This window comes from Cyprinus carpio, chromosome A3 (genome assembly GCF_018340385.1).
Source record: "Cyprinus carpio isolate SPL01 chromosome A3, ASM1834038v1, whole genome shotgun sequence".
Taxonomy (NCBI): domain Eukaryota; kingdom Metazoa; phylum Chordata; class Actinopteri; order Cypriniformes; family Cyprinidae; genus Cyprinus; species Cyprinus carpio.
This window is the reverse complement of record NC_056574.1, coordinates 31,019,756-31,045,945: the sequence shown is the minus strand read 5'-3', so window position 1 is coordinate 31,045,945 and position 26,190 is coordinate 31,019,756. Positions and strand designations below refer to the sequence as shown.

At 35.9% G+C, this 26,190-nt stretch overlaps 1 protein-coding gene across 1 annotated transcript; it reads right to left on the bottom strand.

Annotated features, from left to right (window-relative positions):
* LOC109091544 (TBC1 domain family member 16-like) lies at positions 1-26,190 on the bottom strand. Its single transcript, XM_042729841.1, has 12 exons — positions 26,038-26,190; positions 18,722-18,928; positions 17,248-17,659; positions 12,005-12,193; positions 11,572-11,719; positions 10,338-10,502; positions 10,001-10,149; positions 6,122-6,256; positions 5,387-5,573; positions 5,073-5,252; positions 3,254-3,400; positions 1-1,974 (listed from the first exon to the last, which is right to left on the bottom strand). Exons 2-12 carry the CDS (start codon positions 18,894-18,896, stop codon positions 1,708-1,710), a joined length of 2,154 nt encoding a protein of 717 aa, XP_042585775.1. The 5' UTR covers positions 18,897-18,928; positions 26,038-26,190; the 3' UTR covers positions 1-1,707.

Here is a 26,190-nt window from a genome sequence, read left to right as displayed (position 1 = left end):
TTAAGATAATACATTAAAATAATATGATAAGACACACCACCTTTCAATATCAAGTAGCAAAACGAACTGTTTTGTTCAGCTAAAAATATCTGGACGGAGTGGCCGGAGATGAGACCGGAAGCCAGACCCACAGAATTAATAAATGGCCGCTCCCATTTATACGACAAGAAAAAGGTGGATATAGAATACACTAATGGCGTGTCTCGAGACATTCCACCGCCTTGTGTGTCTTGTCTTTAAATGCAAAATGAGTTCTGTGTGGTTCGATAACAACAAGACTCTGCTTAATTGACTCGAGCATGCAAACATCCTATATTTTCGTAAATTGGTGTTGCTAAAACAGTAGAGGAGTGAGCAGATATTGCCCCTGACATTAGACTATCAACAGTAAATATAAAACGACTGCGTAATCAGCAAAAGCTTTGATGCATAAAAACATCACGTAAAGCAGCAGGCAGATAACGTGAATGGAAAGTGGCTCAGCACCCTCATGCACGTCCTCTAATTATTTCACAAGCATGTCATCATCCCGTTACTCTCTTTAGATCCCTCGGCCGTGCCTCAGTGCTCTCTGGGACTCGTGAGAGGCGCAGCCTGTTCGCCTAATGGCTAAGCGAAAACCATAATGATGTCACTGACGGAGACTGCATCTAGAGAGTCTAATGTTACCTTTTGACAGCAATTTGCCGATATCAGCTTTTTAAAGAGGCTCTGGGGATCCACGAAGACGCCAGGCACCCTCACGTTCACGCGCACTCAAGCACGGTGTCTAATCTCTGAGAGCGCGCGCTCTCTTTCAACCATTCAGCCGCCAGATAAACTAATTAAAATCAAACTCCCTCTTGGGTTTTTGGTTTTTAAGCTCATTCTGTTCCGGAGAAGAAGATTAAGACCTTCTGCTATAGCTGAGAGTTTACCACATCAACACAAACACAATATTTCTCAACAAAAAAACACACAAAAGTGCAAATAGCATTTAGGTAGGCCTAAATTAATGCTCAGTTGGGAAATTTATTGACATTCTAATGTATTTACCTTAAATAATAAACCCTATAAAACTGTGGCATAATGTTGAAAAAAAAAGTAATGTCAGATTATAGCATCAATTTTGATTTCACATTGACTTCAAGATCTTCAAGGACTCATGATAAGATGATCTCCTCCCATCTATATATCATAATATTTATTGTGAGGATATGAAAGGCATAGATGATCATAAAACAATGTTTTGATGTCAGAGAGCCACTGATAACAGTATCCCACTTCATATTGGCTGACTGTTTGATTCATAGAATTGCACATAAGAAGGAACAAATATATGCGATCAAACCCAAACTAAAGAGAATAAACACAAATGTCCTTCGACTGTGGTAACAAACCACACACACAAACATTAACACATGCATACATTGTCGATATAAAAAAAAAAAGGCAAAAATATTCCAAGATGTCAGTCCACAAGATGTGACTTAATGAAAGGTGGATGAAGACTTAGTCTTGATTGCTTGTGATAATTGTACTTGTGGATTATTGATGAAACACAAGTTGATGAAGCTCCTCAACCTCCAAAAGAGGTTGTCAACATTGGTTCCATTTATGCACAAGGCAATGATTCATACCAGAGGTTGAGTACAACACAATGGAGACCTGAAATGTGGCTCAGAGGCTAAGCCTTATGGGTATCGGTGTTCCTGAGGTGTGCTCGAGTCAGGAGTGCTTGTGGAAAGTGAAAATGTCTCGTGTCTTGGAGCCCCTCTTGCCCTCGTTGGGCTGGTTGGGGCTGGGTAAGGGTGGGCTCTCGGGAGAGGCGCTGCCTCCATAGGGGCAGCTCTGAGAGTCAGGATGCTCTCCGGAACATTCTATGGCTGGGATGTAACGGCTATCCCACATTCCGGGCCCGCACAGTTTACACAAGTCGTGTAAGCTGCAAGGAATTCTGGGAAGAAGGCGGAACTGATAGAGCAGGCTACGTGCCTAGGATTAGAGACAATCAGGGAGAAAGACAGAGAAGGAAAGATGGACTGAGAATTGAATAAAATAACATGCAAAAACACTGCAAAAAATATATAATATTATATCGTAATTCATATTTAGCTTTTTCAATATTTAACAAAAGCATTCCTGTAGCTAAAACAGTAGAGAATAGCAATGGGTCATGGGTCTGATTCCTAGGAAATTCATGAACTCACAAAATATGTATAGCTTGATGCAATGTGAGCTACTTTGTATAAAAGTGTCTGCTAAATGCATGCAAATGTAAATAAATAAATGGTGTAAAATAACTAAATAATAAAAAGTGCAAAATAAATAAACAGTGCAAATTAAATATCAAAATTGCTAAATAGATTAAAAATAAACAATAAAAAAATTAAACAATAAAATAAATAAATCTAAAGTGCAATAAATTAAATAAAAATAAATAATGTAAATACAATAAATAAATTATAAATGGTGAAAATTGAATTAATTATAAAACAGTGCAAAATACAGCAATAAATAAATAAATAAATAAATATTCAATCTACATATTGAGATAACTAAGGTAACTTATTCAGTAATAATTGAGTATCTTGCTAAAATGCAATCGATCGTAATTTACAATTACTTTCCACATTACTAATATAATTTCATATTTCTTTCTTTCGTCTGTGGAACACAAAATTATATATTTTAAAGTTGCTCTCAAAGATTTTTTTTTATCCTTTTTGTAGCTTCACATTAACAGTTCTCATTAACTTTATATTATTATTAGCCATTTTTTTATTCAGGAAAGAAACCTCACAAAGATGATTAATGCTTTTCAAACTAAAATACACAATGATACAAATATGAAATATAAAATACAAAGATAGAAGGTCAAACGATAAATACATGAATAAAACGATCGAATAAACAAATACATAAATATTAAACACTGAAGTCTTGAAAACATTAGCCAGAATATTTTTCAAAAATGCACTTTTTGTGTTCCACTGAAGAAGATATTTGGCCGAACAATTTATTTATTTAACATATTATCAGTTGCTCAACCCAATGTTTGTGATAATCTCTACTGTACAATTTTGATTTTGAGAAATATTTCTCCAGAGATGACAGCATGCTTGGCATACTAACTTTTGTTGCTGTTAGAAAAATATGTTTTGTATGCAGCGCTAGAGAGATGCATCACTTCTGCATGACACAAAGACACAGCATACATAACCATGAGGAGCTCTGTCAGCGTGTGTGTGTGTGTGTGTGCACGTGCTCATACCTTCCTCAGCACCAGCTCTCTACATTTGTGTGTGTGGAGGTTACTAAAGTGCAGCAGCATTTGGTCTGTAGCGAGCTGCTGCTCGGTGACATCATCGCCGTACAGCACGATGATGGCGACACACAGGAACAGGTGGAAGTAGTCCGTCTGTCACAGAGCACACACATTCGAACACAGAAAACATATAACCAAGCACTGAGCCAAAACAACCAAAAAAATGACTGTATAAGCCAGACCAATCGCAAAGGCTAAATGCATATAGAGCCAATTAAAAAGCAGTAAATGCTGATATGCAAATGAGGGGGCAACAAGGAGACAAAACACTTTGCACCCCAAAATCACCTCGTTATTACCATGCAAATGGATTCTGTGGAAACCTGATAATTAGCATCTCATCTTCATTAGACACTCTGCAGATCCTTAAAGTGATACAGACACCCATTTGTTTATCTTAAGGGGAAGAATTAGCATTTATCCAGTGAAAACATCAGCTTGAACTTTGACCAAAAAATCTCCTTGAAATTTTTAGAGTAAGAACCATAAATAAGTCAAAAAGAAAAAGGAAGTCAAAAAGAGGAATACATTTCTGCAGTTACATACAGTTAGTTTCCTGTCTTTTAAAAGGAAAAGTCAACATTAACACAAAACCACACATCATTTAACCTATGAAGGCTTTTCAAGAATATCTGTATGTTTGTATGCACATTTTAATGTAAGATTTAATTTTAATGAATCAGTGTGTGAATATACTGTATATACACATACAGTAGAGATCAAAATTAGAGAACAACATACAATTTCCTAAATGTCAAGGTCACTGCTTAGTCCTATCTGAAGTTATCTTAACAGGAGTGGAAGGGCAGTTTAAGCATATTTCATAAATTAATTGTATTCTGAAGAACAAGTAATGAGATTATAATAGAGAATACTTTCAGATACCCACAGCTAATATTCCTTCAAATTTTGAGCGATGAAGATTAACAATATTTCAGTAAAAAATCAAGTATTTATAGATTGTTCGCTAATTTTGATCTCCACTGTATAAGAAACACTAAAACATTAAAAATGGTAACCAGAATATTTTTCAAAAATTCACTTTTTGTGTTCCACTGAAGGAAAACGTTTTTAAAATAATTATCCCCAAGATAACGTTAAGAAGAATAAGTTAAAACTTTAAATTTTGCAGCAAAAGTGTTTATGAATAAAGCTGCAATTGATTTACATTTTTATTTATACTACAGCTACTGCAAATTAAAAACCCAATAACTTTTTAAAAAAAATATATTTATTTTAATATATATTATTAAATATATTTAATATACAGAAAAAACGTCATCCCTCATATAATAAATAAAAAAACACACTGACAAATATATATATATATATATATATATATATATATATATATATATATATGTCTGTGTGTCTCAACCACGTCTGTAATATAAATATAAATATATATATATATATATATATATATATATATATATATATATATATTTTTTTTTTTTTTTGGTGGGCCAGTGATTTATAGACATTTATAGGGCATGCAAAAAATTAATCAATAGCCTAACCTACAAAAACAAATTATTACTGCCAACTCCTGTCAGTTATTGACAGTTATAGATATAAAACATGCCAAGAAATATCTGTTTTGTGTACAAAGCATTTTATGGCAACAATATCAGTATATGGGGCATCTTAACTAATACAGGGTTAATAAATACCTCACGCAGAACCTCCAGATTTAACCTGATGTCAAGTTCATTTCCAGATTATGTTTAGACATTATAAAGCCCGACAGCTGTTTGTGTTGTACCTGATAATGTGCCCAGCAGGCCTCCCACATGCGCAGGGCTTCAGCATCAGGGAACTCGCGCTTGAAACACAGAAGAACCCAGCGGTGGCAAAACAGCAACTGAAGGCCGTCCTCACCCAGCCGGGTCAGATGCTGGTGGAAGCGAGGCAGCATCAGCCGCAGGAGCTCACGCAGGTACATCTGGACACACATGTACACATAACTATAGCAAACAACTATTAACAATAACAACATTCACTCTTAGTTTACCACATTACAAGACAGAACGTGTGAATTATCCATTGACTAGGCACTTGTGGGTGAGATATCCTCACCAGCTGCCTCTCCATATCCTCATCTCTAGGAGAGCTGATGAAGATGGTGTTCTCCATGAGACCCACGAAGCACCAGAACGTGTCGCTCTCATCCTGGATCTCGGTCAGAAGAGGAGCCACCAGGTCAGACATGCCCTGACAGTAGCCCATGTCTGGGTTAAACACGGCGTAGTTCAACAGGATACGTCTGGGAGAGAAATGGAAAAATTTTACTTCTGTAAACCGTATTTAAATAATTAATCATGTAAAAGAAACACTGCCTTTTTGCCTTATTAATTAATATTATGTGTTATTAATAGAATGTCACAGATTTATTACATAGTTGCATTACATACATGTATGAATGTCAATTAAATTAGATAATAATAATAAAGTATTATTAAAAGTAATATTTACAATAACAATTATTATTATAAATTTATTATTATACATTTTAAGTGTCTTAGCAGCTTCAATTTTTTCAATTTTCAGTTTTGTCATGATAATAATTAATTAATAAAAATAATTAATTGATTTAATATTTGTAAAAGAATAAATTATTATTATTATTATCATCAATTACTATTAATAATAATAGAATAAATATTTACTTAAATATTATAACATTTGAAGTATGATGCGGCATCTTCAACTTTGGAAAATCCTATCAAATTGGTGTTTTCAAATGCAAGCAAATATTTCTATGGGAAGAAAGCAATGTTTCTGGTGGAGTGTCAATGAATATGTTTCTCTAACCTCATGATTTCTACATTGGGGTTGTTCTCTCCTCTAAAGAACATGTTGCTTCGGTCAGTTCTGACAACATCTTTATCAACAGTGAACTGCACCTTCCTCCAGAACTCACTGTGCTGCTCTGGACTCATGGACAACCTGAGGAGGGAAACAGAGAAACGAAAAAGATCAGCTGCAAAAAAAAAAAACCATAGGTAAAGAGAGGGGGCAGTTATGAAGAGTCAAGACAAGAAGCACATAACAGAAAAATAAATAAATAGATAAAAATAAAATATGAAAACCAAACAAAAAGAAAAATAAAATACAAAAGAACAGAAAACAGAACTAAAAATAAATGAATAAAATGACATAATAATATATATATATATATATATATATATATATATATATATATATGTATATATGAATGCAAAAAAAGAGAAAGCAACAAAACTAGAAAAAAGGAAAAGACAAAGTGCAAGGAAAAAAAGAGAAGAAAATAAGGGGGAAGGAGAACAGAACATGAAGCAGCTTGTCTAAGGTGGTAACATTTCCATCCTGGAGCATGGCAGTCCCTCTGGCTGTAGAGATTCTCATAACAAGCAGGTGGGATTTCATTAACACTGTTTGTTTTGCTGGAATTGATGCCAGACCTGATGCAACTTCACGTAAGTGTTTCGAGACCTGTGTTTGTGTGAGCTATTCCCACATCGCTCTCTGACTCCCTCTCTGGCCTCTCGAGGTTCAGAGCGCTCGCTGCTCAGCAACACCCTTCACACACACAAACACTAACAACCTATTCATTATTAAAACACCACCAGAGATAATCACTGCAAGAGACTAAGAGTGTTGAAATTACGCCCATAAAAAAAATTCACAACACTTTACATACTTTTACAAGTTTTATATCTTGTCAAATATATATTATATATATTTTATATATATACACATATACACACACTTTACAAGTTTTATATCTTGTAAAATATATATATATATATATATATATATATATATATATATATATATATATATGTATATATACATACACACACACACTTTTCTCATATAGTTTTGTTATATAAAACAAAATATATGTAATATATAATATTTTCTTTACTGTGGTAAAATTCATGTCTACACACACACACAAAATGAACTTATAATAAAAAAATAATAATCTCTGCAAGATAATAAGTCTTGACATTACTGTAATAAAATAAATTAACTAATGTAATTCATTGCCTCAATAAGGACACTGAAATACTGTACATATTTGTACTGTACATTTATTTAACTTTTAAAGTTTTTTTATGTAAATATTTTAAGACTTAATTTTTACAATATTTAATTTTTTTGTATTTTTTAATTTAATTTCTTCACTGGTGTAAAATTCACACTCTCTCTCTCTCTCTCTCTCTCTAAGGAGGAGAAATACAAATTTCTAAGAAATACAAATTAATTGTTATATTCATAATTAATATTAATGTTAATAATAATAATAATAATAATAACAACTGTGAATAATAATAATTTATGCATCAATATGAGGCCATATTTATGTTTTGTGTCAATTTTGTGATTGACTAATAGCTAAAAAAATACATTTAATGTAATTTTATTTAGTGATTTTATTTTTAATTTGAAGAGAGTCTATAAAAAATATGAAATAATATGTACTGCATGTGCATGTGTACTGCAGTAGCATTAGAAATATAGAATGAAAATGTGTTCAAATCTAAAAGACAAGCATTACGCTTCATAGTGTTCCATCAATGATCTGACAATGATTTAATTGATGAACTTAATTATTTCCTCTGAAACTCATTAAGCCACAGAGCGCATATATCTGCACTCATTTATTGATTGGTTATGACTCGGCTGCTAGAAAATCCTTCAGAGACTAAAGACACTGTAGCCATGCAAGTAATACTCATTGTCAAATGGCCATGCAATAAATAAGGTTCTACCTACACAGAAGGAAAAAATTGACATTTGTTTCCAAGATACATTTGCACAATTCTGGTTGCTGAAATAACGAAACTGACTATATGCATCCAAAAAGTGCTCAGCCAGACATTTTCATAAGATTGCGACAGAGATATGACTGAAAACAACAGCAAGAGGTTAAAGTGGTTAAAAGTGTACTTGGCCACTGCTTCGCTGATTTTTATGTTATGATCTTGAGGCTCTGAATGATTCACCAACCACAAAGCCAAACACCATCTAGCTGACTAGAAAAGCTGGAGGATCAGCTAGCCTGATGTGTCACAACAGCTCAGTTTACATCGCAATCCTCCAGGTTCAGCCTCCAGAAATATCACATTCAGTAAACAGCAGGTTATGTCAAGCAGTCTATTCAAGCTTAAGTGAGCAATCTAACAACTGGGTGTAGCTTTGTATTTTTAACATGGCATCATCAGAAGTAAGAGGTAGCAACGATAAGTCACAGCTCTCCTAGAGAAACATACATCAATAAGGTTTTACATTAAATACAGAGTATAGGGTTTGAACAGATAGAAGTTAAATGACATTTTAATCTTAGCAATGAAATTACTAATGAAAATGTTAAACAAAAAACAACTCACAGGTTTCGTTGTCATTTAAAGATGATGATAAAATAATTTTAATTTACACATGGCAAAAAATTATGCAAAAACATACATTGAAACAGATTGTCAGTGCTTCAGATCATCAGTATGGCCAGTTCTTGAATATACTGCAATTTAAATGTACTTCAACCACATTTAAAACTATTTACAACACGTTATTGACTGATAAATAAATTATTTTAAAAAGAATTTTATAACTATTAAATTATGAAAGCTTGTTTGTTTCAGACCTATTCAACAAAATTTAATTTTACACCCAAGAAATAATGCAGCAGAGTCAAAAAAGAAATACAAAACCTGTGCTAACTGAAAGAAAACTAGTTGACGAAAAGATTGAATTATAGACTTGGCAATATATATATATATATATATATATATATATATATATATATATATATATATATATATATATATATATATATATATATATATATATATATAAAATATATATTTTATAATAATTTATAAGCATGTATGCCAGTCATTTTTTGACCAGGAATGTAACAAAAAGTGTAAAACAAACACACACACACACACACACACACACACACAAAAAATAAAACTCAAAGTACAAAAACTATCAGTTTTTTTTTTGTTTTTATACCCTGTGTGAGGTGAAGTCAGCAAGTTTTAGTCCAATGCGATAACATTAGCATTTTTGGGGAAAAAAGAAAATCCTCCCTGGGTCGAAATGACTGGAACATTAAAGGGATACTCCACCCCAAAATGAAAACACTTTTTTGTAAGCGAAGAAAACAAAAATAATGACTTTATTCAATAATTCCTTTGTCAGCGGTCTGCTCTGTGTCTCTCCATATCACCATATGCTGTGTATGCTCTTCTGTGTCATCCACACCACAAGGATGCGCTGTTTCTATGTGTATTTAGCTTTGATTTGAAATAAAACAGCGCATCCTTGTGGCGCGGATGACAAAAAGTGTTGCCGTTGCTTCATATAACCCAGACGTCTGATGGCAGATGGAGTATTCTGATGATGACTTTCATACCTTTTCTGGATCTTGACACTGTTATTTATTCGGCAGTCTATGGGACAGTCACAAGCCTCCCGGTTTTCATCCAAAATATCTTAAATTGTGTTCTGAAGATGAACAGAGCTTTTACGGGTTTGGAACGGCATGGGGGTAAGTGATTAATGACAAAATTTTCATTTTGGGGTGGAGTATCCCTTTAAAAGTTTAAATTAAAATGTGAAAGACGCATTTAGAAGATTAACACATTTTTTTTCTCATTTTATCTGCAGAGTATTACAATGTAACCACTAACAACTAACCTCCTCTGCTGGATCTCCTGGTACTCCACACGCTTCTGCAGTCTCCAGGCTTCACGCTCCTCAGAGGCGGACTCATAGCTGTAGTAGTGCAGCAGGAAGGGCCACACTTCACCACGGATGGATGGGTCGATGCCCCCGAAGAAGATCGCCTGAGAGAACACGGACACTGGGTCAGGTGAAACGGCTGTCACAATAAATCACATCATACCAAAACCTCTACACATGACCTTAATGCACATTTCAGACAACATTGCTACAACAAGAGCCTTAATGCCATTCGAATATAAAGCACTGAAAAGACCAATTTATTTGATTGACAGCTGTCAGTCAGTCTGACCTTCCTGAGCTTGTACTCCTCCAGCACCTGTCCGCTGTTGTTGAGATGCCGAAGCCAAGAGCTGACGTCCAGCCGCCGATACAGACGCTCCTCTGGGTGCGTCTCGGCAGACGGTAACGTGGGTCTACGGATAGAAAACTGCATGCATGACTTCTCATCCGACACCTGCAGCGGGAAGAGGGTGATACAGGACAGAAAAACACTGCATGAACGATCCAGTCACCATGAATAATACAGACATAGAAACACACTTTTAACTAAATGTGTTACATTAAATACAACAACAAGGATTTAAAATGGAGCTTATTAACTTTCTGAATCAATGCCTCTAGCCTTTTGCATGTTATCCTAAAGAAAAAAAAAAGTTTATTAATTGTGAAAAGAGTCTGCTATTCTGCTCACATAAATAGGGTTGTGCATGCTTAATAATATGGTAATATCAGACTATGTAAATATGTAATATGCCCCTATTTCTATTAATTAATATTAATATTATTAATATATTATTAATAAATAAAATTGTGATCCGACTATTTATTATATAACCTAATACTGACCTATAAATTAAATAAAACAATTATATTTTATAAAAATTAAATGTGTTGGACCATATGTGATTTTTTATGTTTATTTTTCAATTTTTAAGAATTTAAATTAATTTTCCATATTTAACAATTTAATTTAAGCCAAGAAATACTACATTTCAAATGTTTGAGATCAGTAGTAAAAAATAATAATAAAGAAATTAATACTTTTTTTAAGCAAGAAAGCATTAAAGAAGACTTTTAATTGATACAAAAACAAAAATAAAACATTTCAAATAAATGCTGTTTGAACTTTCTATTTATCAAATCCTGAAAAAATAAATTGAAAAAAATAAATAAATGTCAGTTTCCACAAAAATATTAAGCAGCACATCCATTGTCAACATTAATGATAATGAGAAATGTGTCTTGAGCCGCATATTAGAATGATTTCTGAAGGATGACGTGACACTGAAGACTGGAGTAGTGGCTGCTTTAATGTATCTTAAAATACATTAAAATAAAGTTATTTTAAATTGTAATAATATTACACAATATTACCATCTGTACTGTATTTCTGATCAAATGATCAAAAACATTTTTAAAAAATCTTACAGACCCCAAACTTTTTGAGCATTAATGTATATGAGAGTCTGTGCTTTGCATATAAATGTGTCAAACTGATGATGTGTTTGTCAGACTCTCCAGACCTGGTCTTTGAGCTGCGTCTCCCTGCAGCATTTCCACTGCTGAAACACCTCGGCCAGTTTATCCAGCCCCGTGTGGTGGAAGTGAAGGATCTTGTACTGGCTCTCTCTGCTGGCGATGACCAGCTGGCCACAGGTGCAGGCTTCATCGCTGGAACACACACATGAAACACAACACACTTTCACAAGGCTGGTCTGGACGCAAGACCACATCCTGGAGATCAAGGGGAAAATGAACAGTGGTACGAGTTCACCAAAGGACCAGGATGTCCTTTTCTGTTATGATGATTTCTCTATTGTATTCAAATAGGGTGACATAAGTTTCAAAAAGCACAGATAAAGAGGAGAGATATTAAAAAGAATTTAAAAAAAAAAAAAAAGGCAAAATGTATGGATATTAAAATAAATTCTGAACTCTTCTAGGATCTGGTCTGACCTGAAGAAGAGACGCAGTGACCTCATGTGGCCCAGGTCAACTCTGAACACCCCACATAATTGCTCTAATGCCATGACCTTCTGCTGCTCCTCCCACCGAACCCCCTGTGATTGGCTGCTTTCGGAGGGGGCGTGGCTGTCCAGACTGGAGGCCGAGCTTGCAGAGTGAGCCATGGGTTCATCGCACTCCCTGAAATTAATGGCATCTATATTAATTTTAATGCAATTAAAAGGAGAAAAGTGATAAAATACTAATTGTGATACATGAACACTACTCGAAAGTTTAATTTTCTTTTTTTCTGTTTTCTGTAAAGCTGCTATGAAACAATGTGTTTTAAATGTTTCTACATTACTGTTAGGAGTGATCTGTTATCAGAGATGACTGTGTCAAAGTTCTGTCAATATGGCAGAAATGTGCAGTTTATAGAAATGTACAGATTATACATATTGTGCAGTTAGTTAATGTCACACTTTCATTTAAGCAGAAACAGTGAACATATTAAAGCAATGATTACATAATGTGGTCATGATGATTAGAAAAAGGAAATTTGGCAGTGTATTGTAAAAAGCGCTATATTAACAAACTGAACTGAAATTTAAGATAGGCGGAAGCCACAATTATCTCATTATTTTTGCAATTACATTTAATAATGTCAATAATGCTGAAAAAATGCCATTTGCAACCCACTTAACTCTTGCAATGCAATGCATTCCTGAATAAAACTGGATATTTAATGAAAAGGAATTGGGAATTGATTGGACTGTGAAATTACATGCAAGAATTGAGAAACGAGAATTTGCTAAATGTCTATTGGTTAACATACATATTAAACTACAACCCATAGAGGTGCATGTGACTTCAATTTCAGATGTGAAATAAAAAGATAAACAACAAATGCTTTTTCGTTTGAAATAACACTGAATAATTAGAACAGAAATGTGTATTAAATATTAATGTTTATCATTTAAATTTGCTTTTAAGAGACTAAAAGTATGGAATAAAAAAATGAATTCATGTAAAAATACAACTCAACGCTAATTTCATTTGATTGGTCTTTTCTATCAAGTTAATCAACTGTTATCTATCTGAAGCCCTTTTTATTAGCTCCACATGACATCTTATTTCAGCTGGTCTCTCTACTGTAAACCTGCACATCAATTCATTCATTCTGTCCTGTGTTTTTAGTGTGAAACTTAGCGACAGCTGGAGGTATGGATACGCGTGTGTGTGAGAGAGGACACTGGAAGTGAAGAGGAATGAGAGGAATGCTGGGAGGTTATTGTGCTGGCAGGAGCCGAGCAGAGACACAAATCAAGCAGCCTGGCAGCCAATTTCCCCTGACAGCCCTCCTCTCTCTCACTGTGAGCCTATCTCCCTGTAACTGTCTCTCGACCTCTCATGCAGCCAGAGCTGTAACCTGAACCGTGGGACCTCTGTTTCTCTCTCACACTTGTCTTTTTCTCGAACAGAGCACGTCTAATAGGCCAAAAGCACCTCCAGACACGTCCTCTGTCACAGATCCAACATGGGAGCCGAAGGTTTATGGGTCATGTGGTATTTGAGAGGTCTTTCGGAGTCCACACTACACCAGGATCACACACATGAGGCCATATGGTGGGCTGAGGCCGTGACAGACAGCACACGGTGCAAAGTTACATCTCATGTTCTTTACAGACCCTTGTTTTCTATTCTGAGAGCCTCACGGTGGCTTTGCAAAACAGGAAAAATAAGGGGACTAAACTTAAATAACCAGCTAGATGGACAGGTAGAAGTTAGTTAGTTCAATGGTTAGATGTATAGCCACATACAGTAGATGTTTGTTAGGAACAGAAAAATGATGGTAACTGAACTGAACTAACCAACTAGATGGACAGATAGAAGTTAGTTGGTTGATTGGTTAGTTCAATAGACAGATAGCCATATAAATGTTAGTTAGGACCAGGAGAAACATGAGGACATTAGGTAACTAAATGAAACCATCCGAATGGATAGATAGAAATTAGTTAGATGATTGGTTAATTAGTTGGGTAGATGGATGAATAGACACATAGATGTTTTCTAGGAACAGGAGAAAATGGATAAAATAAGGTAACTAAATTGAACAATCAACTAGATGGATAGATAGAAGTTAGTTGGTTCAATGGTTAGATGACTGGATGGATAGCCACACAGATGTTTGTTAGGAACAGGACAAATTATAGTAACTGAACTGAACTAACCAACTAGATGGATAAAGTTAGTTGGTTGATTTTTAAGTTAGATGGTTAGGCACAAAGATGTTAGTAAGGAACAGGATAAACAGGAGAAAGTATAAGGTGAATGTACTAAACTATCAAACTAGATGGATAAACTTAGTTGGTTTATTGGTTAGTTAGTTAGGAAGATAAATAAATGTATACCCATATAGATGTTAGTTAAGAAGAGGAGAGAATAAGGTAACTAAACTGAACTTACCAACTACAGTAGATGGACAGAGAGAAATTAGTTGGTTGAATAGTTAGTTCAATAGACGGATAGCCATATAAAACGTTAGTTAGGAACAAACATGAGGAAATAAGGTAACTAAATTTGACCAACCAAATGGATAGATTAGTTAATAAATTAATAAGAATAATAATAATAAATTAAGTTAGTTGATTGGTTAATTAGTTTGATAGATGGATGAATAGCCACATGTTTGCTAGGAACAGGAGGAAAAGAATCAAATAAAGTAACTATATTGAACTAACCAACTAGTTGGACAGATTGAAGTTAGTTGGTTGATTAGTAAGTTGAAAAGATGGAAGGATAGGCACAAATATGTTAGTTAGGAACAGGAGAAATTAAGGTAACTAAACTGAACTAACCAACTAGATGGATAAAGTTAATTGGTTGATTAGTTAGTTAGATGTATGAACAGCCACATACAGTACAGTAGATGTCAGTAGATGTATGGAACAGGAGAAATGGGAGAAAATGAGGAGACTAAACTGAACTAAATAAATATATGGACAGATACGAGTTAGTTGGATAGATGGAAAGTCACATAAATGTTAGTTAGGAACCTGATAAATATGAGGAGATAAAGTAACTAAACTGAACTAACCAAGCAACCAAATGAAAAGATAGAAGTTAGTTGGTTTATTGGTTAGTTATTTGGGAAGACCACATCAGTGTTAGTTAGGAACAAGAGAAATATGAGAAAATAAATGTAAATAAACTGATGGACAGATAAGTTAGTTGGATGAGTGGTTAGATAGAGCTGGGTAGATGGATAGCCAAATAAATATTAGTTAAGAACATGAGAAAATAAGTTAACTATAGATAGATAGATAGATAGATTTAATTTCTGTGTGGCCATCCATCCATCTGTGTTATAGGTGGTAACTCTGAGAGTTTGTACTAGTGTGGGTTGAGGGAAGTTTTTCCAGGGACTGAACTCCCGCTGAATCAGGCACTACCTAAAAATGCCCCAGAGCCAGAGCTGTCAAACACTTAACAAATTACTATTACATCATCCTCAAGCAAAACATGACCACAATGGGACAGGATACAGTTTTTCCACATGGCTTGGTTTCACCTCCAGTTTTGTTTATTTTCTATAAACTCTATTTTCATTATTTACTCTAACGGAATACACGGATATATTGAAAAATAAGGTAATTTCTCATACTAAGACCCCAGCCAATCATAGAGATCATTTACATATTTTATGTAATTAAAAAAATAAATCATAGGCAGTATGGAAATGTTCATAAAAAAATCTACAAAGGTGAAGTATATGGAACAGACGCCAAAGATTTAACCCCTACTAAAAAAAACGACAGAGAAGGAGGGAAAGAAAACAACTAGTAGGGAAAAGTGCAAGATTGAGAAAGCGAAGGAGGAAGAAAACTTTACAGGCAGAATAAAAGAGAAGTCAAACATAAACATGATCCAAAGGATGAAGGATCCCAAGAGGAAGTGGAAGCCAGAAAAAGAATGGCAAAAAAACAGGCCAAAGAGAGCGTTCTCCACCCAAAGAAACAGAGAGGAATAAAGCCGTTCATCATAGACTCGGTCAAAACCACTGATATTTATGATCCGATGGGCAGCTCATGTCCCGGCCTCACCCCCGCAGCTCAGGCCAAATAACAAAGGGAGGAAATCATGCTGAAGGAGGGAATGTTAGATGAAGCAGCTGGGGGAGGAAATCTGTAGAAGATCACAGGCTGAGGCTCTCACTGCCAACCTGCTGAAAGCTGCACTTCTCTCGCGCATCTCGCCCTGTAATGTCTCCACCTTGTGGCCACAGCGGGGAATTACAACTACAACATTTGACCTACACTAATATATTCGTGTTCACAAGTATACTAAATGAAAATATTTTGAAGAATGTTGGTAACCAAACAGTTGCTGGCAGCCACTGACTTTCACAGTATGGAAAAAAAATATTATGGAAGTTAAAAAAGAAACATAAAGAATGAGCAAATATGACAATTTTTGGGTGAACCCTTTATCCCTTTAACTAAGATTAATAAATGCTTAAATAAATAAATGTGTGTACAAATTTAAATATATTGTTGCACAATGCATGCCATTTCACATGCAGCATACAATACTGTGCACTATGCAGTAGTCATGCTGGTATTACATTACAAACACTGGTTGTGAAAAACTGTTGTGGACAAAGCTGTTAGATCATTATATCTGTGGTAACACTTATCGGAGGTAGTCTGTGATCACAGGATGCTGTAGAGGTTCAAAACAGGAACACATGATGCTGTGTAATAAGCCATGCTGAGCTGATCTATGAATTATGAATAAACTCTGAGCAGGTCCTTTTACTACACACAGACCTACAGCAGCGCAGCGTGTACTGTACATGACAGACGCATGCTAACATTAACATCCACTGAAAACACCTGCTGTAATGCAGAGCTACATATGCAACTTCACTTGATAAGGTTATATGGTCTAGTAAGATGATAAAAAGACATTATTATCTAAAAAGTTTTTACTATTGAAATGCAAACTAAATGCTGTTCTTTTGAACTTTCTAATCAAACAATTGTTTTCAACACTGATAATAATCAGGAATGTTTCTTGAGCAGTTATCAGAGTGATTTCTGAAGGATCATGTAACACTGAAGACTGGAGTAATGATGCTGAAAATTCAGATTTGATATCATAGAAATTATTAGGAAACATTATATGCAAACACAATGTAAAAGTGAATTTTGCATTTGATATCTCCTTCTATCAGGTGTGTGTATTTCTCTCACCTGCTCTCATTATCCAGGAAGATGGAGCTGCTGCTCTCGCCCAGAGCCTCGCTGACTGGCGACAGGCAGAAGGGCGAGGAGAAGGTGTCTGAGTCTGAGCCGAGGGTGCTGTCCCGACTCACCTCGTCCGCAGAGAGCTCGCAGGAGCCTTCATCGCCTTCTTCCAAAAGCTGCTGGTTCTGTGAGGCCGGCTCTGGCCCCTCTTCATCCTCCTCTTCCTCGGGGGCGGGCGACGGGCGAGAGTGGCTCCGGTGGGCTCGGCGGCGGGGGTTGCGGTGGACGGGTGAGCTTTCAGGCGTGATGTAACGGAGTGCCTCCTCGTCCTGCCGCTGGATGCGAGAGTTGGGCACCCAGGTGAGGATGAGGGTGGAGCCGAGGGCCTCATCTTTCTCCAGGTGCACACAAAGGTATCCTGAAAGAGAACACAGTCAGAAAATCTCAGACTCTAGGCTGATTGGCTGGCTTCACACAACTCGCTGGGGTCATGGTGTGTCCGGATTAAAGGCATCAATTTTTAAAAAAAAGAGTTTTATTTGAGGCATGTTGTAGCAAGGATAGCAGAACTACACCTTAAAAGCACTCTGTGACTTTTGTACATTTTTATTTTAAACATTTTAGCAATATTTTTTAATACGCAAAATATTAATAGAATGACAAAAATAGACTGAATGTACATCAAATATCTAAAGTAACATAAAAAAAACATAAACAGTGAATAATCATAACATTTCTGTTTTTTGAAGAAAATGTTGCTTTTCACATTAAAAATACACTTGCAAATTTATCAGACAAGTATTTTTTTTTTACTTAATATAAAATTAGATCAATAGTGTAGATCAATACTGTAAATGCATTTTAATTAGCGAAAACTAACAGGAAAACTGTATTGGTTCTGCAATTTTAATAAGATTTCTGAAAAGAAATGTATCACAGTTTCCACAAAAATATTAAGCAGCACAACTGTTTCTGCTGAAAATTCAGCTTTGCCAACATAGGAAAAAATCAGTTTAAAGTAAAATAATAATAAAATAAAACAAAATAAAATTACTGTTTTTTTTATCAAATAAATGCAGCTTCTTTCAAAACATAAAAAAAAAACTTAACAATTCTTAACTTTTGAAGGGTACTGCATCTAAGCAGGACTCAAAAATATGGACTTTTCTTATTGCAAAAAATAAAATCAGTAGGTTTTCAGTTGCCCTGACAACATTTTTACTAGTGTGAATAATACATAATTTTTATTTATATCTATTTATTTAAATATTAATATTTTTCAAAAAAAAAAAAAAATTCCAACTATTTTATTCTTTTTAAGATAATAAAAAGAAAATCTGCAACAAACTGGAAGTTTTAAAGCAATAACATAACTCATTACAAAAACATTCATAAAGACACTTTTGCTGAAAATGATGGCAGTCCCTATCTGATAGTCCCTTAACTTGTGAATAACTTTCAGTTTATGGGTGTGTGGTACCTGGGTGATGTTCAGGCAGTCCGGGCAGGGGCTCGGCCGGGTGAACACACACATTGTTCTTGGAGAAGATGATCTCTCCATCCAGCACGGTCCGTGATCCTCCCGTGCCCACGTTAAACGTCAAAAGGTCAGAGGCTTTGGAGGATGCACGTCGCAGGAGTCGACCGAATGACATCTCCTCCAGTGACCACTCACTGCTCCCATCCTCTGAGACAGAAACAACAAGACAACCTCCAATCAGGCGGCTTCTTACTTTTCGAAGCACATAATCACATTTACAATGCTCACTTGCCAAACAATAACAATTATACAATGTAAATGATTTAGAAATCAGAATATAATAAAATGCAAATCTCATTTCGGAGGCTGCGTCCTCTGGAGGTGGCATTATCAGCCACAAACATCACTGAGGCGGTTTCATTAAATGGTGATAAAATTGATCTAATCATGACAAAATATGAATAATAGCTTATATGAAAGTCACAGTCTATCCATGTCACTTTCTTGAAACTAACTACATGGTTATTTGTGTGACTAAGTCACATATAGACACACCTTAAAACAAACAGTGACTGGAAGAACCCAAAGCTACAGCCGTGTGTGTGTGCGTGTGTGTGTGTCCTCCGTTCAACAGATGGAAGCTTAAGTGTGCCAAGTGTTAGAAGAAAACACAACATTTACAAAACACTTAACAGTCCTTTTTTGTTTTTTTACTGCCAGTCTTAATAATGTTTAAATGCTAACAAGCCATTCCAAAAAACAGGCAACTTCACAAGAATTTTCAAGCAGTGAAAGCAGCTATTAATACTGCATGCTCAAATTATTTTTTTAAAGCCCTAAATACAAAGTATTCAATTTCAGCGTGTAACTCGTCTTGCTCTGTTTGTGCTACAGTCATGCGTGATTCCTCAAATACTTTCAGAGTCAGAATCAGAGTCTGAAGTCTGTGACCATCATACACTACGTGATTTTCTATCAAATCTGTCAACTCAAATCAGCAGACTGGCTCTGACTTTCGGCAGCCAGCGTCAACTTCTGCAGACTGCAAATCAGGGCAAGATTTTGAGCAAAAGTCATGTAGTGTATTCCAGCCTTAAGTGAGTTACTTGAGCCAGTTGCAACTACCTAGCAACCCGATCAACCAAATGGCAATGTCATAAAAATGTGCTACAAAATTCTATAAAAATTTGTCATTCTGCAGGACTGTTTAATTGCCTTGAAAATACACTTAAAGGTGATTAAAAAGGGTTTCAAACTTTTAAAGCACATAAAACACATTATCTTATACATTCATATTTTAACCAAAAAGCATATTTGTCAACTACTCAAAAACAAATTATGCAACATTCAGAGTCATCCATCACTCGTGACAAGAACTTCCTCAGGATGGATGTTTTGTTTCAGTCTTCCTCTTCTGTCTTGTGATTTGAAGGGGTCATATGATGCTGCTAAAACGAATATTATTTTGTGTATTTACTATGTGTTGTTTTTTAACAAGGCTCATCGGTCTGAAAAGCGAGGTGTGTTCTGATTGGCCAGCTATCCAGTGTGTTGTGATTGGCCGAATACCTCGAGCGTTTGACGGAAATGTTACGCCCCTTGTCATACGGTTATGCGTGTCCTGGTCAGAACACCGACGAGACAAGACAAAAACAATAAAACCCTTTACAAACGAGCCATTTGTTACATCTAGTGGGGACATAATTACAGATTATAATGACTTTTACTGTGTTTTTATGCGTTGCATCGCGCCGCGTAAACATAAAACCATGTCTGCATTTGTGATCGGAGACACAAAAAAACAACAAGCTCTACTCTACACTGCTCAAAACTCGTGTTTGAGTCATCAGTGGCACATCCTTTACATATAAACTTACTTACAGACTGTGAGTCAGAACAGCCGGCATTGTAGTCTTCTCTCCCAGGATCAGGAAACGGTCCACCATAAAATGCTGCACAGCACACATCTGAATATTTGGGTTGAACTGTTCTGGAACAGTGTTGTAAATACAACTTAACCACTGATTTCTAGTTGTGTCCTCTTTTGGAAGAACAAACTAAGTATTTTTGCTTTTACAATGAAACACACAGCGTCTCCACAACATGGCAGCGGCAGCAACAGCGAGAATAAAAGTTACGCTTTCTTTCTTTGCGTGAACATTTGGGCGTGTTATGGTTATGTTTAATCTTTGTGAATTGTGTATTGTGTGTGTGGGTTTGAGTTTGAAGTTTTAGGAGGGCGTGGACGAGTCTTAACTTTTATAAAGAATATCTCTTTGGATTTGAGACTTTAGTCTTTGCAACTTCACAGATCTTCTTTGTGCACCAAGAGCTTGTAACACGCCAAAGAGAAAGGAAAACTTGAAATCGCATCATATGACCCCTTTAATTTTTTCCTGTCTTAATTAACGGTACCCAACTCTTCCGGAATGACATTGCTCATTCGTGCTGATTAGAGGTCGACTTCCATAATTTGGCAATTACTATGAACAATAAAATAGCTTTATGGCAAAAAAGACTCATTAAACAACTATTGGAAACACAAGTGAGCACTTCCTGAGACAACCTCGAGCCTTGTAAAAGGCTTTATATACTTTCGAATTCAAGAGAGGAACAAGTTTGTCCCGTAAGACTTAAGACTCAAGCAGTTCAATCTTCCTTCAGTTTTACAGTGACTCTGTTCAGGTGGATGCAGCGCCGCATGTATCACATGAATATAATTACAGTGCAAACACGACTCTGGTGAATAAACATGCCACATCATAGCACTGGACTAGCAGACTCACAGGCCAAATCAGGAGAAAGTGAGTGTGTACTATCAGGAGCAGAGAGTGTACTGAGAAGAGAGTGTCAGTAGTACAAGTATGTGTTGTTTCTCTCTCGCTCTGGTGGACATCAAGCTCCACACAACAGAACAACTCACCCAGTCTCAATTTTCTCCAAAGATGTATGACTTTGCTTCTTCTGTGCAACACAAATGGAATTCTGAAGAATTTCCAATGTAATGATTTAACTGCACTAGGCGAGATGTGACATGACACTTATCTAATAATCAGTTCAGAAATGGCAGAACATTTGGTTGCATTTTATTTTCTAACTTGACTGGAACAGACAGCGTGAACTCGTCTAGGCAAATGTGTCACCTCAATCAGGCTCCGTCACTGACTACACATCATGTTTGCTAACTAAATGGAGATGGAAAGGATAAAAAAAAAATACAAATACAATTTTTTTTTCTTAAATTGAATTAAAGGTGCAAGCTGTTCCAGGTCATTCCAGCCCAATGTAAACCCCTTGCTTGTATTCAATCACTGCATGCCAAGTTTGACTATCATACAAAAGTTCAAATGAGATTTAAGAGCAATGACAGAGGGCATTATTTTTTTAACAAGAAACAACTTAAATTTTGGTCTGTTACTGTTCACAAAACTATTTTCTGGTGTCTTATTGCCTTTTTTGGAGCTTGACATCCCCTGAACCCTATAATGAAAAAAATGAGTGTAGGATTTCCTTGAAACAATTTTCTTTAGAAATTGCTAGTAAATTCTACAAACAATTACAAAGAATCTGCAAGTAACACAGTTACTTAAACATGAAATTCTGAAGTAGAAAAAAGACTACTTCAGAGACTTGAGAGAATTGAACAATTAGAAATCCCAGAAGACGCTGCGGGCGGATGATGTACGGATGCCTGTAAGCCATTAAACTTCTCACTGCAAGCCCGAAAATACACGACGGCTTGTAAAAGTAAACATTGGAAACCTGGAAAAAGCCTGTCATACTTTTTATTGTTTTTTTTTTTAACATTAATAATTTTAACATTGACTAAATATAGCTAACATTAAATATACATGCCTATGCCTAATAATTTTCACAAATAGGCTACATGTGGTAAAATAAAAAGAATAATATAAATATAAAAATAAGTATTGTCTATAATAATCTGAAATAAATGTTTTTAATAGATGAGATTAGTTTGTGATGTTATGTGTTATTTATTGTGTGTCGTTCCTTATAATGTGTTGGGAAGGTCAGTCGAGCGGCAAGATCACAGCGCATCTCAATTCTCACAAAGATGCGTTCTGTGTTCTCGTGTCCTTCCGAGTTCGCTCTTTCAAGGTAGCCATGCAAGACCGGTCTCCATAAGAACACAATTCCATTCTTTGTGTTCTTGGAATTGAATCACAATCATGGCTTTGTGTGCCATTGAGAAGGTGATTAGTTAAACCTGATTGAGTTTACAAGACAAAACATTTTAAGAGGGGGGTGGTTCTTTTTTCCAGCTCAGCGACTGGTATTGTTGGTATTCTATTTTTGACTTGGATGTTATAAGTTGCACTGAGCAAATACAGGTGAATAAAACAAAATCCATGTCCGTCTTCATTTCAGGCTGCATTGCAACAAAATGTGAACAAAATGTGAATATTTTAAAGGGGTGATTCTTTTCTATACCCACTATATATACACACACACACACACACACAGTATCTCACAGAAGTGAGTACACCCCTCACATTTTTGTAAATATTTTATTATATCTTTTCATGTGACAACACTGAAGAAATGACACTTTGCTACAATGTCAAGTAGTGAGTGTACAGCTTGTATAACAGTGTAAATTTGCTGTCCCCTCAAAATAACTCAACACACAGCCATTAATGTCTAAACCGCTGGCCACAAAAGTGAGTACAGCCCTAAGTGAAAATGTCCAAATTGGGCCCAATGTGTCAATATTTGGTGTGGCCACTAGGGCTGCACAATTAATCGAATTTCTAATCGCGATTACAACTATGGATGCCACAATTACGCAATCATTCAAAGCGGCATTTAATCATTCAAAGTCCACTTATGTTATTCTGCATGCTTAAGATGCATTTTTTTTTCTACAGTACATGTTATCTTAAGGGTTTTCCCCATTATTTTTTAATTTTAGTATAACATTTTATTACCATTCATATTTTTCCTTTTTTTATCGTTTAAAGAAGAAACCAATCCGATGTATATTTGCCATTTGAGGCTTAATACTATAGAAACGCACTAAAATGTTCTTATTTAGAGTATTTTCAACTTGTTTATTTTCATATAAAAATATGGCATGCAGTTGCATCAAACAATGGTATAAACGTTATTCAATGTAAATTGTGATAATCGCAATTACAATTTCAAGGGAATAATCGACAATTATGATTTTTGTCATAATCGTGCAGCCCTAGTGGCCACCATTATCTTCCAGCACTGCCTTAACCCTCTTGGGCATGGAGTTCACCAGAGATTGTGATTTTTACACTGGAGTCCTCTTCCACTCCTCCATGACGACATCACGGGGCTGGTGGATGTTAGAGACCTTGTGCTCCTCCACCTTCCGTTTAAAGATGCCCCACAGATGCTCAATAGGGTTTAGGTCTGGAGACATGCTTGGCCAGTCCATCACCTTTACCCTCAGCTTCTTTAGCAAGGCAGTGATTGTCTTGGAGGTGTGTTTGGGGTCGTTATGTTGGAATACTACCCTGCAGCCCAGTCTCCGAAGGGAGGGGATCATGCTCTGCTTCAGTATGTCACAGTACGTGTAGCTCCAGTGCCTGTAGCACTCATGCAGCTCCAGACCATGACACTCCCAACACCATGCTTGACTGTAGACAAGACACACTTGTCTTTGTACTCCTCACCTGGTTGCCGCCACACACGCTTGACACCACCTGAACCAAATAAGTTTATCTTGGTCTCATCAGACCACAGGACATGGTTCCAGTAATCCATGTCCTTAGTCTGTTAGTCTTCAGCAAACTGTTTGCAGGCTTTCTTGTGCATCATCTTTAGAAGAGGCTTCTTTCTGTAATACTACAGCCATGCAGACCAGTTTGATGCAGTCTGAGCACTGACAGGCTGACCCCCCCACCCCTTCAACCTCTGCAGCAATGCTGGCAGCACTCATACGTCTATTTCCCAAACACAACCTCTGGATATGACGCTGGCACGTGCACTCAACCTCTTCGGTCGACCATGGCGAGGCCTGTTCTGAGTGGAACCTGTCCTGTTAAACCGCTGTATGGTCTTGGCCACCATGCTGCAATTTTCTTAAAGCCTACACCATCTTTATGTAGAGCAACAATTCTTTTTTTCAGATCCTCTAAGAGTTCTTTGCCATGAGATGCCATGTTGAACTTCCAGTGACCAGTATGAAAGAGTAAGAGCGATAACACCAAATTTAACACACCTGCTCCCCATTCACACCTGAGACCTTGTAACACTAACGAGTCACATGACACCGGGGAGAGAAAATGGCTAATTGGGCCCAATTTGGACATTTTCACTTAGGGGTGTACTCACTTTTTAGGCCAGCAGTTTAGACATTAATGGCTGTGTGTTGAGTTATTTTGAGGGGACAGCAAATTTACACTGTTATACAAGCTGTACACTCACTACAGTGTTGTCACATGAAAAGATATAATAAAATATATTATAAAGTATATATATATATACACACACACACACACACACACACAGTGGGTATAAAAATTAGTAATCATTATTTCAGTCATAAATTGTAACATTAATTTATTTCATGAATAAATAATCAAAATAAAACACTTAATAATTAATATTTTTATATATATTTATATATATTACATTGTGTATGTTTTTGTTGTATGGAAAATATATTAAGTTAATAATTATTTATATAAAAAAAGTTTAACATTTACTAATTAAATAGTTAATTACTAATTAGCTAATTATCTAATTATCTAATTACTAAAAATGTATAATTTGCTACAAAGCTATTATTGTGTAGATACATGTTTTTGCATTGCACTAATAAAAAAAATGCATTTGTGTTCCACAGAAGAAATAATTAAAATTACATGCATGTGAATAAATGACAGAATTTAATTTTTGGGTGAACTGTCCCTTTAAGAAGTGTCATAAAATCATCTATTGGGGCAAAAGTGAAGCATATTTATCCCAATGGCAAAGTTACACTTCTTCAGCAATTAAGCTATTAACATTACAGCAGATAACAGTTATCAAAGAAATATTGATCATGTTCAGGCCTGTATCAGCTTTTTTGTCCTTTTGATCATTGTGACTGACCTGTATCAGTATTGTATTTTAATGGACAAGCTCTTTCATCCTACTTTGAAGGATCATGTGTCTCACGTGAGGATTGATTTCAGACGGAAGTCCCGTTATATCTGCTATGATAAGAGACATACAGTATGCGCTGCTGTACCCATATGGGACGCTAAATAAACTACTTCCAGTAATGACAGCCGTAGGTGTACATCTGTAACCGAAAAGCACACACGCAGCAGTCTTACCTTCAGTACCAGAAACGATTACAACCGTCGCTACACGTCCATATCAGAAGCGGCGCGTCCGACGCGTATATTACAGATCCAGGCTACGGTGCTGAATGACGCTTCACTCGGCGCGCCGCCATTTGACGCTCCGCCCACTGACATTCCGCTGCT